Source organism: Macrobrachium nipponense, chromosome 47 (assembly GCF_015104395.2).
Source record: "Macrobrachium nipponense isolate FS-2020 chromosome 47, ASM1510439v2, whole genome shotgun sequence".
Taxonomy (NCBI): domain Eukaryota; kingdom Metazoa; phylum Arthropoda; class Malacostraca; order Decapoda; family Palaemonidae; genus Macrobrachium; species Macrobrachium nipponense.
In genome coordinates this window covers 34,738,447-34,755,136 of record NC_087222.1, presented here as the reverse complement: position 1 = coordinate 34,755,136, position 16,690 = coordinate 34,738,447, and the positions used below count along the sequence as shown (strand labels likewise).

Genomic DNA, 16,690 nt, shown 5'->3' with positions numbered 1-16,690 from the left:
TCTTATTCTCACAGCAACAAAGCTAGGACGTCCGCGCTCAAAAGCGTCCTGCTAATATGACTTGCTTTCCCTTTTCTCGGTGGAAAGACGTACACGAGTTCAGGCGACGTTCGCCTTCTTACTTCTCACTGCAACGCATGACGAGAGAGAGAGAGAGGACGTGAAACGTCCTCTTCTATAAAGCTTCTATTTAGAGGGCGCGAGTCCTTCCGAAAGCTCCAAACCCTGCGCAGGGAGGACGCTTCGGAGGACGAGAAGCAATCCTTCAGGATTCGTGCACGCACTTTGGCAGCCTGGGAGTAACTTCAGGTCTGCCGAAGGCACGTCAGATCGGTGGGAGTTCCTCGTAACCCTCCTTCGGCTTCGACATGCTCTCTCTGTTCCTGTCCTGGAGTCAAGCAGAGGTCCCGGCCTAGAGGCGAAATAAGGCCGATCTGACGCACCCTCCACTACACAAGGGGCACTGTCACTGCACTTAGCCACTTCACTTTTGCTCTCCAAAGCCAGCACTTTCGATTATAAGTTACGAATCCATAGAGTATCAGAGAAAGGTCAATACCCTCTACAGAAACTGTTTAGGGCCGAAGGCAACATTACAGGGTTAGGAGTAACAACTACAGAAGTAGCACTTTTCACCACAATGATAGGAGAGCGAGCACCTTAGATTCCAAGATACAGATGGAATCTATAACGTAAAGGGCATTACCTCACGAGACATTTATAGCCCGTAGGCCATACTACAGGGTTAGCAAAATAGTCTACAGGTAGGTTAGCCTACCCTGACTTTGTTTACTGATTAATTGCGTACATATGAATCATACGTCTTCCTTATGGAATTAGACAAAGTCTCACACTCCTTACATGACAAATCTCAACAAAGAAGCAAGGACACATAGCCCTCGTTGCATATCGAGTGCGGAACTACCGAAGCTTTCGGTAGCCACACCCTATCTTAGCAGACAACACCCTCTGAAACTAGCCTAACTAGATTCAGATATACAAAAATGAATCATATTCAAAACAATTTAAGATAGCGTATGCCTAGCCACAAATCCAAGTCAATAAATCAAAAGACAATTAGGATATTTAGCGGCCATGAAGTTTCCAAAATCCTAAGACGGAGGTACTGAAAACAGGTGTTTCCAGCACCGGCGACAGAAAAATTATGAATAGAAAATGGGACTGGTTCCTGATACCCGCCTCCCAGCGGCGGGAATGGGTACTAACCACCTGGCCGACCACTGTGTGTGCCGGAAGTTTTTGAATTTCTGTCGGACTTCAGAAAATACAGCTATATATATATCTGACAGGTAAGTTTCATGAACAAATGTAATGATAAACTATAAGGAATCTTCGCATTCAATGTTATTAACAAATTGGAATTTCTTTCACCGACATCGAGAACAATGAATACTCATAAGCAGTTAAAAGTTAGTCAACAACATAACACAGTGTTTACAGGCAGTCGAACTCCTGTAAATATAACAATTACTAAATAAAATGTAATGGTAATGTATAAAGGCCTTTATATAAAACGTCATTACCTGATTGAAGTTGCTTTCGCTGACATTGAATGTCTGGGTCTGCTCCGTATCGAGGTCAACCTTCTCGTTCAGCTCCTCCGAGCTCTCGCTGTCTGTCGACGTCTCGTCCCGGAACAGCTTCCCTTTGCTCTTGCCCTTGGGCTTGTCTAGATCTGTGCTTTTTCTCCTCTCCCTCCCCTTGACGACATCTGCTATGGTGGGACAGACGTACAAATTTTTATCACATTTACACTTGGCATTCACTTTACTACTCTTGTGGTCCGGGCAGTCGCCCTCTCTCAGGGCGAGGCCCTGTTTCCTGTGCTCAGGTCTACTAATGTCCCTGTCCCTCTCACCCACACCAACGCACGCAGTCTTACTTGGTAACTTTAGCTTGCAGTGCGAGTCCGTGGAGCTGTTGCGGTCTAGCTTTGGCATGCCGGCGAGCTCCCCGGACGTGTCGACGGGTCTTTGAATTTTGGACAGCTTAGAATATTCGTTATAACTACCGACATACTTCTCCCCCTGATAGTCCCGGCAGTTTGAAGTCCCCTCAGACGCAGCGAGAGAGTCTCCCTTGCCACTGCCACTGTGCACCAGGTGAGGCATCTCGCGGGACGAGGAAGAAGAAGACTTCTTCTCCTTCGCACTCTCTCTGGAAAACTTTCTCTCGGACCCACACTCCGACCCCAACCTGTGGTCAAAACGCGCTTCACACTCTAATCTACTCTCACTAAAGTGGTCTCTGTCCTGTTTCTTTTCGGCATCATTATTTTTCCTAACCCTGACCACCTCCTGTTCTCTACTGAAATGCTTGTTGTCCACATCGTGGTCCTTCGTTCTCTTCTCCTTGATGCCGTGATCTTTGACGCTGACACTGTCACCACAATGATTGAACACCGAATCTTTCGCACTTCTCCTCTCGACAAACACTTCGCTCAGTGACTTTTTCCCCTCAAAGTTTCTTTCGTGGGAGGGATCCAAACCAAAGCCACGGCCCTGTTTTCTATCGCCGTGCACATCCGAGTGCACTTTCCTATCGCTCGCACTCAATTTGCCGTGTAACCTCTCCACACTCTCTAAGTGTTTTTGGGGCGACAAACCAATGTTGGCCCTCTTATCTGGAGTCCTGTCTTTCAGAATTTTCTCGTGCAACCCCGTAAAGTCTCTGTTCAGTCTCTTTTCTGGACTGTCATGTTTATGCACTTTTCTCTCCCCCACAACTTTGTCTTTAGACACACTCTTCTCTAAAACTACCTCACTCAACCGATCACGAGCCCCCACGTCTTTGCTGCCCTGCTTTCTGTCGTTGGAGTTCCTGTCTTTTGAGCCCTTCTCGAAAGCACTGCTGTTGCTGTTCTTATCAAGGCCACCCTTCTCCCCGTGGTGACTCTTGCCAAACCTCTTGTCCATTATGGTCATCTCCGCGGAACTTAGCTCCTTCTCAAAGCTCAGTTGGGGACGTTTCTCCAGCCCGTCCCTCATGAACTTGTTGGGACTGTGCTCCTTGTTTGGCTTATTCTCCACATTCGTCTTCTTGCCACCGAAGGAGTCCCTCACCAGCTTCTTCTCTTCGTAGACATTCCTGCTGCCCTTGTCCTGGGATTTCTCGATATTATTCCCTTCTTTGCCCAACTTCAAGTGGAAATCGTTCCTGTTGGCCTTCTTCTCGGAGTTCAGTTTATTGGGCTTCTTCTCTGATTCTTTACTGGACTTGATTTCGTTCAAGTGCCGGGGGATACTCCTATCATGGAAGCCAGGCTCAAGTTTATCACCGATTCTTCTATCACCCGGTTCTTTGGGCGCCTTCTCAACGAGGGAATCCACGCTCAGACACTTGGCTACAGATGACTCCCTCTCGCTCTTTGAGCTGGAGGTCGACCCAGATCTCTTTTCAAGATCTTTGGCTTTGCCTGGTGTGGTTTCCCTTCTGGGCGGTGCTTTGGACGTGTGGTTGTTGTCTTTGGCGGAGTCCTTCTTGACCTTACTCTCGGTCTCTCCTTCCTTTGCTGATTTCTTCTCCACCAAGCTTTCAACTTTGTACGAGTTCCACTCCAAGTCGGGCATACTGAGACCGATTCTCTTGCTTGCATTCGTTTCTTTGGCTACGTTCTTCTTGGAAAGGCTTTCGCCAGATTTCTTCTCCGTCCCAGTGTCGTGGATGACTGTTCTAGACGTCAGGACGCTGTTCAAGTTCTTTGCATAACTGATTTCTTTGCTCTGATTCTTCGGAGTTACTTCCTTCACTGGCAATGCATCTGTATTCGTCTCAGTCTCTCTGCTCGACTTGCTGGGATGGTTTTCCCTCTCTTGCAGAGACGAGGGCTCGCGGGAAAACACCTTCTCTACGACACAGTCTCTGATCAACTTAGAACCTAGGGTGCTGCTGCCTCGGCTAACTGCCTTCTCGATCGGCGACAAATCCGAATCGGACTTGTTCTTGACAGAGAGACGATCATCACAGGTGGCTTGTACTTCTTTTTGCTCCGTGCTATCACCGACGGATTCCTTACTCCTATCTTCTACTTTAGATGCCTCTTTATGATTGTCATCTGGAGGAGGAGGAGGAGGAGCAACCCCTTGTGTGCTGTTCTTGGTCTTGCTTTTGTCGAAGACGACGACGTCCTTGCTCTCCACCAGCGTGGCGATAGGCATGGCCTGAATCACGGACGCCAAAGTCTTCTCTGGCTTCGCAGAACCAACGATGCTGTTGATGTGCCAGCCGTCCCTCTGTGTAGTCACGTAATTGAGGGACTTGGTGGCTTTGATGGCATCGTAGACCTTATTGTACTTCATGGCAGCTGCATTCGTTAACTTAAACGGTATGTGCTTCGAGTCATTTGATATCACAGGCGGTTTTTGTTCATTTGGCTTGGCAGCGCTCGGGTTTTTGGTGCTGAAGAGCAGTCTGTCGAACTCCCGGTTCAGCTCCAGCTGCTTCTCGCGTCTCCTCTCCTCCAGCTCGGCCGGAGACAGAGAAGAGTTTCTCACGTCCTCCCCCTTGTCTCTGTCGTCGTCCCACTTTGTCCCGGCGTCGCACTTACCCTCCGGAGGCTGCCCAGAGCCCTGCTTGCAAGGCTGAAATGCGACCCCTTTGACCTCCTCCGCTTTCAAGGTCGGTAAGGTGGAGGTGGACTTGTTTTCGACAGTGTTGGTGCTCTTGGTCTTGCTCGGGCTCTCCTCCAGGATGGGCATGCTCTTGTCCGCTTTACTCTCTCCCTTGACTTCCGGTTCGGCACTGCTCTGGCCCGTGTCGGTGCCGGTCTCCTGTCTCGGCTTGACTTTACTCAAGCCGGTCTCCTCTAATCTGGCGGTACTCCCGCCCAGACATAAAAGGGGAGGCCCGACCATCTTCTTCTCGTCATTCTTGGACAAAGAGAGCGTCTTGCTGTTGATGGCCCTGTCGATGTCCAGCCTCGCCGTCATCCCTTGATGGTAGTGCAGAGGGCTCTTGACGAGCACTCTGTCCTCCGCCTGGGAGATCTTGCTGACGGCAAAACCGACGCTCGTGATGGAAGTTGCCGAAGATGTGGAGAACGTCAGCGCGGGAGACTTGTTCCCGGCAGACTCCGAGCCCGGCAGGTCGCCCGAGGACTTCCGAAGGGAGTCTCCATTTTTCCCGTCGCCTTCCGTGTGATCGTTCAGGGTCAGCTTGGGGGCCGTTAGCTGCGGCTTCCTCCTGGGAAGGGGCTTGTTGACCGGGCTGGAGTCTCTGTCGCCCTCATCCTTCTTCCTCTCGTCGTCTGACCCTGAGGAGCTGCTGTCGCTCCAGGCTGAACTGTCCGAGTCCGAATCCTGAAAAACAAAGAGATTGGAGTTAGTACTCTTGATGGCAAGATTCATCGACAATCGCGAAGAGTTTGCTCAAGGCCCTAACATTAAAAATGAAGCAAATTGACAATATATATTAAAAAAAATTTCTATTGTGCATATTAGGTGACGAGACAAAATAACAAGAGTAATTTTATAAAAATGAAAACCTCCCTTTTCTTTAATACATGTTAAGGGCAAATGAGACCAAGTACTACCAACAAATCCTTTCCTTTCGTACAATTAAGGTCAAAATATCTACTTTTCACTGGATACAAAAATGAAACTTTAAAATATTTCATAGAACAGTTTTCATACTTTAGAGAAGGCCCTACTCTTACCTATTACATCCTATTATAGTTACAGTCCTTGTTCAAATCTATCATTATAAATAAACATAGTTGAACCCTGGTATGTATTTGCAGGGAAATGGATACCAACCCCCCACCCCCATAGCTAAAATTGGCGGATACTCGTACACCACTCTAAACACGCTTATAACTGTCTATTTTGATGGTTAACACACCAATAAAACCCTCTAAAAATGCTTATAGGAACGAACTTTCTCCCTGGTTATATTCAAACAGTTGATGCCTACACAAACACTTCCGAACTGTACTGTTGTCCACATTCATGAAGAGCTAAACAATGCAAATGGGGCACAATCGCTACATTTGTATTTTACAATACAATAGTGATATGAGGATACTGCACATACAATATTATTGGATACAGTGAAGTATGGCATAACTTTCTAAAAGATCCATGGAAAATTTGCATATTCGTTGTCAGTATTTATATTACGTACTATAATACGTGAACATTACATACGCCAATTTTATATCTTGTCTTCAAAAGTTGCTTGATATGTGAGTATATACAGTAACCAAAAGCTACCCTATACACAGATGGTTTTGTGATTTAGCAGTTGCCTTACACATACATGATCAATTCATGAAAATTTGCCATAATCTGTGACCTCGCCTAAAAGTCGTCTGATAAGCGAAAATATACTGTATATGTGTTATATTAGAGTAGACACAGATAACAACTCTTCATTATGAAGAAATCTGCAAACTTTTTATTTTTCTTGTACAATGTTCATTCTTTGTTTGTATTGTGCTTTTACGTTGCATGGAACCAGTGGTTATTCAGCAACGGGACCAATGGCTTCACGTGACTTCCGAACCACGTCGAGAGTGAACTTCTATCACCAGAAATAGTACACATCTCTCACTCCTCAATGGAATGGCTGAGAACCGAAACCGCGACCACCGAGGTGGGACCCCAACACCATACCAACCACGCCACTGAGGTGCTTACAATGTTCATTGAATTGAATTGAATATTGAATTTAGGCCAATGGCCAAGCACTGGGACCTTTGGAGTCATCCAGCGCTAGAAAGGAAATTGAGAGAAGGTAGGTTTGAAAGAAGTAAAAGGAGGAAAACTTTGCTGTTGCACTGGGAAACAATTGTCAGGAGAGGGTGGATGGCAAGGAGAGGGTTGCAGTAATAGGAAGGAATGGGGGTTGCAGCTAGGGGCCTAAGTCACGTTGTGCACCACATGAGGTGCTCTGACAGCACTATCCCCCTACGAGGTTATGTTCACTGAGATGATGAATCAATCGTTAGGACAGGGTGGAGAGTAAGACATAGGAAAGAGAATATGAATGGGGGTACAGTAAAATGAGTAGAGGAGTTGCAGCTACAAACTTCAAGTGATGCCTACAGTGCAATGCATGTGGTGTACTGATGGTACTAGCCCCTTACAGGGCTCTGGATAAAATGAACCACCAATTCGAAGAATAAATTCTTTTCTACAACGGCAAATAACGTGAACCTATTTATAAAATTAACCCATAAATAATATTCCACTTGTCCTTTTACACAAAATAAAGTCTAGCTTCAAAAATAATAAGAAACAGTAGCCCAGACCTGACTGCCGCTGTCCGATCTTGAGTTCGAGGGAGAGGGTGACCGAGATTCGCATCTCGACCTGGTGAAAGACTTGATGCTCTCCCTCGACGGCGAGCACGACCTGGAGTGGGACCTGGAGCTCAGCCTGGAGTCCGACTCGGACTCCGAAACGTCCGTGTCCGAGTCCTCTTCGTCCGAGTCATCGTCTCCCGAGTTATGATCCATCCGGTCCCAGTTCTCATCGATGGTGATGAGTTGTGCCTGGGATCGGTCGGGCGAGGGGGAATCCTGCAAGTTGGGGCCGAGGTGAGTGGTCGCTTTGGTGCGATCTTTTGATCTTGATTGCTATTGAACATAATTAAAAGCTAGTAGAGACAAAGTATATAGACACCATACATCCATATGCATACTAATAAGAGTAAACTAGTTTGAATAGATAAAAGTTAACAACATTTTACAATCATAATGCTGAAACATTAACAACATCTGCTACAACATACTGCAGCCATTTTCCTCTCATAAAAATAAGTTTGAGTTCTTTATAAAAGATATTCATTAAATGGCAGAACCTATCCAGTATGAGGTGATGTATTTGTTTTGTAAACTGGATAAATGTATTATACGTATAGACTCTTTCTGCATTGTAAGGGAGTTTGAAAATGAGTGGACTCATTGAAAATGAAAAGGAACTCATTCCAGGTTTGATAACAAACAACTCAAAAAATATTAGTAGGTAATTCTTCCTTCTTCCCCTGAGAACAGGGCTGACAACAAAAGGGGACACTTTTTAAATGAATGAGAACTCTTGAAAAGGAATGAGGGCTCTTTGAATGCTAAAGGGAATCATTGACAATGAATGGGGACTCTTTGAAAATGAATGAGGACTCATTGCTAATAAAAATGGACTCTTTGAAAATGAAAATGAATCGAGACTTTGAAAATGGATGGGGACTTTGAAAACGAAAAGGAACTCTTTGAAAATGAAAGAAAAACTTTTTGAAAATGAATGAGGACTGAATACTACAGGGGATACTTTGAAAATGAAAGAGGACTCTCTGAAAACGAAAGGGTTCTTTCTTCTAACCTCAAAAACAGGTTTGACAACAAACGGGGACTCTTTGAAAACGAATGAGGAGGAGGACTCTCTCAAAATGAATGGGGGACTCTTCAGCCTAAAAATACTTGACAATAGAAGAGACTCTGAATATGACAAAAGGAATCTCTATAAAATGAAATAAAACTGAAAATGACAAGAGGACTGACAGCAAAATGGGAGAACCCCTCCAGCAACACCCACCCGAATGGCCTGAATGTCGACGGTGGATGGCAGGTTCTCCTGCTCCTCCTCCTCCTCCTCCTCCCCCTCGTGTGGAACGGACGCAGGACCCCATATGTGGTGGTGGTGGGGCAAGGCCGGAGTGAGATGCGGAAGTTGGTGTTGGCCGGTCGGAGGCGGGGGCGGGGAAGTCAAGTGGTGGTGATGGTGGGGGGATGTCAAGGGAGGGGTGACGAGTGTGTGGGATGGGGGGGAGACAGCGGGTGGCGTGGGAGTGGAGGCCGGGACGACCACGGCGGCGGAAGTCTGGGCCAGCTGCTTGGCTCCCTCCAGGGTCATGGGCTCAGCGAGAGTGGCGCTTTCCTCCTCCTCTTCGCTCAACATCATATCCTGCAAAATTAATAAATAAATAGCTTGGTTAATAAATAAGTAGTTTGGTTGATAAATAAATAGCTTGGTTAATAAATAACTACCTCAGTTGATAAATGACTAGCTTGGTTAACGAGTAAACAGATTGTTTAGTAAATAACCAGGTTAATACGTAATCACCTGGTTTGGTTAATTATTAAACAAACAGTTCTGTTAATAAATAGTTTGGTTAACAAATAAATAAACAATTCAGTTAATATATATAAATAAGTAAATAGTTCGGTTGATAAGTGAGTCAGTAAATTTGGTGACAGCCAAGTGAACACCAAATAAAAATAAAATATTTAATTATATATGAAAATAACCAAACATTTTGCTTTTATTTTACAATAAACAAGTAGAAAATGCACGAAAGAATTTTAGTACAATTGAATTGTCTATGCAAAGGCCATCGAAAATAGATCTATCTTTTCAGCAGTCTCAGCACATGCTATATGAACCACGGCCCATGAAACTTTAATCAAGGCCTAATGGTGGCCTGGCCTATATAGTTGCCAGACGTAAGACTATGGCTAACTTTAACCTTAAATAATATGAAAACTACTGAGGATAAAGAGCTGCAATTTGGTATGTTTGATGACTGGATCGCGGATGATCAACACATCAATATTGAGTCCTCTTGCATCAGTACGGGCAGTCCCCGGGTTACGATGGGTTCGGGTTACGACTTTCCGAGGTTAAGGCGCTTCTCAATTATATTCATCAGAAATTATTTCCAGGGTTACGACGCCTACAACGCTCATCTGGCAGATGAAATATGACACCAAAAATGCAAAATAATCAATACTTGAAGGGTTTTTTTTATGAAAATGCAATAAGAATGCAGTTTACATAGTTTTCAATGCACCCAAAGCATTACAAGTAAGGTTTTCTCAGGATTTTGTACGATGTTCCGTCTTACAACGATTTTCGACTTACAACGCGTCTCAAGAACGGAACCCCCGTCATAACCCGGGGACTGCCTGTAGTTTTTTAGATCTGAGGGCGGACAGAAAAGAGTGACGACAGAAAAAAGCCAGTACACTAGTTTTCTTTTTAGAAAACTGAAGCCCAGCAATCACACAAGAGACTTCATCTCAAGAGGAAGTTCTGTGGTAAAGTGCAACCTGAAAAAATGATGAGAAATGACAACCTTATAGTTTGGCAAACACTCTACTATAGCATTCACACCATCCCAAACACCTTAAAGAAGCTTCCTTGGGATCCTTAAATGTTAAATTGAGGAGCAATTTCATTCCTGCTTTGGGCTGAACACCCCTTGGATTCATGAGTGTCGTTTTAGTTTTCTATTCTCTCACATTTATATATGTCTCATTTCGCTATACCTTGTGTCTCTCAGCAGGCTAATTTTCCTTTTGGAGCATCCTTGGGCTTTCAGCCGCAGATTGAGAGCAAAGAAGGAGGGAATATAGAAATAAAGCTGCTGATATACTACGAGGTCTGTTTGTTTGTTTGTATGGTGCTTTTACGTTGCATGGAACCAGTGGTTATTCAGCAACGGGACCAACGGCTTTACGTGACTTCTGAACCACATCAAGAGTGAACTTCTATCACCAGAAATACACATCTCTCACTCCTCAATGGAATGGACGAGAATCGAACCTGCGACCACTGAGATGGGACGCTAATACCATACCAACCACGCTGCTGAGGCACTCACTACAAGGTCTGTCCACTTAGTCTGTATGACCTGCTGAAGCTCTTGTACGACATATCTGTGAAGTTTAAAAATTATTGGAGAACTTTTTGTGAACTAAGCTACTTGTGGGAAGTGAATTCTGTAACGTGGCCTACTGCGCAACAATATGGAAAGGACAGAAGCTCACAAAATTTTATAGGATCTTCAATTCCAAGTGATAAATGACACACTCAACTGCTGGATTACATTTAAAACCCTTTGCTGGGGAGTACATACATAAGAGAAAAATAGCAGGATAACAAACCCATCATTACCAGCTTTTCCAAACAACTGATCTGGAGAATTAAAGATATTCAGAAGCCTGATTGCATATGCAACAAAGAACCATGTTGAAGAATGACTGCTTTGCAATAAAAATCATGTTGAGAATTCCAGCCATTCAAAATAATTCCACCAAAAGCGTCCAAAGTTGCAATAATCCAACCGCCTGAAGAATTCAGCTTCGGACATAAGAGAGGAACAACATGGCAATAAAAATAGCACAATGAAGTCTCTGACCTTTAAGCCATGTGCAACTCATTACAGAAGAATGTCGTGACTCAAAGGTCACGGGACATTTAAACACGATAAATAAGTTGCTCAGTGTAGATGAAGTTCTTGCAAAACAATGCACTCTCTCAATGATGCAATATAGAGCTTGTCTGCTGACTGATTTCAAGAGACCAGGAGCAGGTACAGAGAAAAGTTAGATTGATCTGAAAATGTTTATGCAAGGAGTTAATTCATTCTGGCTTTCTAGTGATGTCTCCAGAATTTCTGGTGATTGGATTTGCTTTCTATTGTCTTACGTTTATTTTTTTTTATATCACCTTTTCCTTTTACACCTGTCTCAGTTTAGAGCCCAGCCCTCTCAGTTTATAATCCGAGTCAGTCCAATATATTCTTTGGAAGCTTGAATTTCAAGTTAATGGCCCTGTGGGCTTGTTCTATATGCATAGTGTTCACCTTCTGATTATTATAAATACAGGCAGTCCCCGGGGTTACGATGGGTTCGGGTTACAATGTTCCAAGGTTAAGGCGCTTCTCAATTATATTCATCAGACATTATTTCCAGGGTTACGACGCCTACAACGCTCATCTGGCAGATGAAATATGACACCAAAAATGCAAAATAATCAATACTTGAAGGGTTTTTTTTATGAAAATGCAATAAGAATGCAGTTTACATAGTTTTCAATGCACCCAAAGCATTACAAGTAAGGTTTTCTCAGGATTTTGTACGATGTTCCGTCTTACAACGATTTTCGACTTACAACGCGTCTCAAGAACGGAACCCCCGTCATAACCCGGGGACTGCCTGTAGTTTTTTAGATCTGAGGGCGGACAGAAAAGAGTGACGACAGAAAAAAGCCAGTACACTAGTTTTCTTTTTAGAAAACTGAAGCCCAGCAATCACACAAGAGACTTCATCTCAAGAGGAAGTTCTGTGGTAAAGTGCAACCTGAAAAAATGATGAGAAATGACAACCTTATAGTTTGGCAAACACTCTACTATAGCATTCACACCATCCCAAACACCTTAAAGAAGCTTCCTTGGGATCCTTAAATGTTAAATTGAGGAGCAATTTCATTCCTGCTTTGGGGTGAACACCCCTTGGATTCATGAGTGTCGTTTTAGTTTTCTATTCTCTCACATTTATATATGTCTCATTTCGCTATACCTTGTGTCTCTCAGCAGGCTAATTTTCCTTTTGGAGCATCCTTGGGCTTTCAGCCGCAGATTGAGAGCAAAGAAGGAGGGAATATAGAAATAAAGCTGCTGATATACTACGAGGTCTGTTTGTTTGTTTGTATGGTGCTTTTACGTTGCATGGAACCAGTGGTTATTCAGCAACGGGACCAACGGCTTTACGTGACTTCTGAACCACATCAAGAGTGAACTTCTATCACCAGAAATACACATCTCTCACTCCTCAATGGAATGGACGAGAATCGAACCTGCGACCACTGAGATGGGGACGCTAATACCATACCAACCACGCTGCTGAGGCACTCACTACAAGGTCTGTCCACTTAGTCTGTATGACCTGCTGAAGCTCTTGTACGACATATCTGTGAAGTTTAAAAATTATTGGAGAACTTTTTGTGAACTAAGCTACTTGTGGGAAGTGAATTCTGTAACGTGGCCTACTGCGCAACAATATGGAAAGGACAGAAGCTCACAAAATTTTATAGGATTTTCAATTCCAAGTGATAAATAACACACTCAACTGCTGGATTACATTTAAAACCCTTTGCTGGGGAGTACATACATAAGAGAAAAATAGCAGGATAACAAACCCATCATTACCAGCTTTTCCAAACAACTGATCTGGAGAATTAAAGATATTCAGAAGCCTGATTGCATATGCAACAAAGAACCATGTTGAAGAATGACTGCTTTGCAATAAAAATCATGTTGAGAATTCCAGCCATTCAAAATAATTCCACCAAAAGCGTCCAAAGTTGCAATAATCCAACCGCCTGAAGAATTCAGCTTCGGACATAAGAGAGGAACAACATGGCAATAAAAATAGCACAATGAAGTCTCTGACCTTTAAGCCATGTGCAACTCATTACAGAAGAATGTCGTGACTCAAAGGTCACGGGACATTTAAACACGATAAATAAGTTGCTCAGTGTAGATGAAGTTCTTGCAAAACAATGCACTCTCTCAATGATGCAATATAGAGCTTGTCTGCTGACTGATTTCAAGAGACCAGGAGCAGGTACAGAGAAAAGTTAGATTGATCTGAAAATGTTTATGCAAGGAGTTAATTCATTCTGGCTTTCTAGTGATGTCTCCAGAATTTCTGGTGATTGGATTTGCTTTCTATTGTCTTACGTTTATTTTTTTTATATCACCTTTTCCTTTTACACCTGTCTCAGTTTAGAGCCCAGCCCTCTCAGTTTATAATCCGAGTCAGTCCAATATATTCTTTGGAAGCTTGAATTTCAAGTCAATGGCCCTGTGGGCTTGTTCTATATGCATAGTGTTCACCTTCTGATTATTATAAATACAGGCAGTCCCCGGGGTTACGATGGGTTCGGGTTACAATGTTCCAAGGTTAAGGCGCTTCTCAATTATATTCATCAGACATTATTTCCAGGGTTACAACTCCTACAACGCTCATCTCCCAGGAGAAATATGACACCAAAAATGCAAAATAATCAATATTTGAAGGTTTTTTGGATGAAAAATGCAATAAGAATGCAGTTTACGTAGTTTTCAATGTACCCAAAGCATTAAAAGTAAGGTTTTCTTAGGATCTTTTACGATGTTCCGGCTTACGACGCGTCTCAAGAACGGAACCCCGTTGTAACCCAGGGACTGCCTGTATATATAAAAATAATGGTAATAATATAAACAATAATAATAAAAAGATGAGAGAGACTTGCAATTTAACTCTCCAAAAATCTTATCTGCCCAGACACCCAACTCATCTGTTTTTGAGCAAGAAAATAACCTTTGGGTCATACAATACAAGTCCAAAAATTTGACTCGAATGGTATACTTAACCTTCGTCATAATAAAGCATTTGGTGATAGATAGAACTTAAGTCAAAACACGAGGTTTTCAAATTCTATTCTGGGTTTCCAATCGACAGATGCAGATGTGAACTTGGTATGACAACGAAACTACATCTAAAGAAGATTTACCAGATTGGAAACAAACCACAGAGGAAACGGCGGGAGTTCTGTACGCGAGAGGTGACGACAAGAGGGAGATGGAGATCGACCGGCCACGTCCCTCGCACGACACCACGGGAGAAAAGCACGCGACTGGAATTGGAGCATAAAATTTGAGCCGTAGGCCAAGCGCTGGGACCTGTCAGGCCCATTCAGCACCGAGAACCGTACCTGATCAGTATATGTAGCGTGGTAAGGAGCTCTGCTTTTGTCAGCTGTGGTGGGATGAGACATGGCGCTTCTGTACGGATCTCCGTGCTCCATACAACCACTGGCGTACTGTGTGTGTGTGTGTGTGTGCGTTCACTTCATGGCAGGCGTCGTATTACCACAGAACCTGCGGAGATGTGCGAGGATTAGAACTTGCGGAGATGTGTACGAGGATCAGAATCACATGGTATATCAAACCCAGCAAAGAAATTTAAAGAAAAACATCTGTACCTTCAACTTTATGTTAACTTTTCACCTTTGACAATATCTTTTTGTGATGACTAAGGACAACTATATATCTTTTTTGTAGGGATTCATGACTCAATGCAAGTTGGAAAAAAGAAAAGAAAAAAACTACGAGAAAGTAGGATACATCCTGACACACTTTCTACAATCGCATAATTACATCTTAACGCGTTTTTTATTCAGTATTAAAGTTTATATTGACATATTTCTTGATTTCTATGAAATCTGACAGATATAAATAGGTCGTATGTAGGAGACTCTTTGAAATGGGGTCATTGTACTGACCACAAAATTCTGACATTACGACGACCCCAAACGAAAGTCACATTCAAGATGCGACGGTTAGTCACGTTCAATGCATAGGCTGCTAAGAAAAGAGGAATCTGGGAGTGCTCAGAAAACGTTTGGCTTTCAAAAGGAGGCTATCCGAAACAGGGCGTCAAATGACGAGACTGAGGAGGGCACAAGCTAAAACTACTACTGCCTCGGAAGTTCACCTTCTCCAGAGTGAATTCAAAATCAAAGTCACACCACAGGACAAGGAAACTTCACCCCAAAAGAAGACGACGCCTCGAATGGCCCACCATACGATAAAAGGTCAAGGCTTGGCAAATGAAAAGGAACGTAGGTCGATATCGGAGGTCAATACAGGACACTTTTTTAAGGCTAAAACTTCAATAAATTAACACACACAACACTTCTGGACGACATATTTTTTTCTTAGCCACCTCACCCCTTGGAAGCATGCGAATACGCGTGTTCAGCAATCTGTTGCAAATTCATTTGTCGATAAGCAGCAATGAGGAGAGAATGTAAACGTGCAAATCTCGAGCATAGATTTTTGTTAGTGTTTAATGATATACTGGTAGAAAAAGGACATATTTTTCAAGGTATATATACAAGGGCATATGCAAAATTAGGTCAATAGATATGATGACTCAATATCAATGCTATATTTACGTATGAGAGAGAGAGAGAGAGAGAGAGAGAGAGAGAGAGAGAGAGAGAGAGAGAGAGAGAGAGAGAGAGAGAGCAGGGTTCTGCTTACAGTATGCCTAGGCAAACAAATGTAGGTACCTAACTATCAAATATTAGGGATACGTATCTGAAATCAAGCTGAAACTATTTAATTACGTAATTATGATACCGCGACGTAATTAACTCTCAAGTCAATTAATTATCTTGTAAAATTATCGGGACACAATGCTTCAATGATCTAATGGCCACAATCAAGCAAGTTATAAGTTGCATTAAGAAGAAATCGCTTAATATAATATTGCAATGCACATACATTCAATAAAAAAAAAAAAAAAAAAAAAAAAAAAAAAAAATAAAAAAGATGAAGGAAACTGCTTCTAAATTTGTTAGGCATTTTGCAAGCAAGTCAATTTTCAAGTGAAATATTTATCCATGACATGCTTCATTAAATATTCAACATTAAGTTATTGAACTATAATGAATAATGAAAGACGTGACGATACAACGAATCGTTCTTTTTAAAACAAACAGGGATTCTACGACCCCTAAAACGGTCGCCAATGTGTATTAACACTTGCACGGAGCAAATGCGTCAACAATGACGCAAACTATTGCTCGGTAATGCGGTAACATATTTACGGAAAGACAGTGCGAGACGTCTATCACAATCCGTGACCTACGGTGAGGTCATTGAACCCTAAAATGGAAATGGATGGTAGAAAAGGTTTGAAAGGTGAAACAGGAACAGAACCTCAAAGCAGTTGCACTAAGAAATGAATGTTAGAGGAGGTGGAAAGTAAGATGGGAGAGAGAGAATATGAACAGCGGTACACACAAAAGAATGGATGGGGTTGCAAGTAAGGGACGTTGCAAAGAACTTAAGTATAGTGCTGACCGAGGAATTTACTGCCTTTTCTTTATGTTTTTTTTTT

General features: G+C 43.0%; 1 protein-coding gene across 3 annotated transcripts in view; it reads right to left on the bottom strand.

Moving 5' to 3' along the window:
- The window catches only part of LOC135204881 (uncharacterized), a 73,965-nt gene that overhangs the window by 52,694 nt on the left and 4,581 nt on the right, over window positions 1–16,690 (bottom strand). The window contains exons 2-5 of one of the 3 annotated variants that reach the window (XM_064235112.1): window positions 14,496–14,661; window positions 8,550–8,918; window positions 7,271–7,597; window positions 1,545–5,318 (exon numbers count right to left, since the gene is read on the bottom strand). In XM_064235112.1, the coding sequence (XP_064091182.1) occupies window positions 1,545–5,318; window positions 7,271–7,597; window positions 8,550–8,918; window positions 14,496–14,588 (4,563 nt within the window). In that variant the 5' untranslated portion in view covers window positions 14,589–14,661. The remainder of the gene's footprint in view (window positions 1–1,544; window positions 5,319–7,270; window positions 7,598–8,549; window positions 8,919–14,495; window positions 14,662–16,690) is intronic. The other 2 variants (XM_064235113.1, XM_064235114.1) reach the window with 2 other exon arrangements.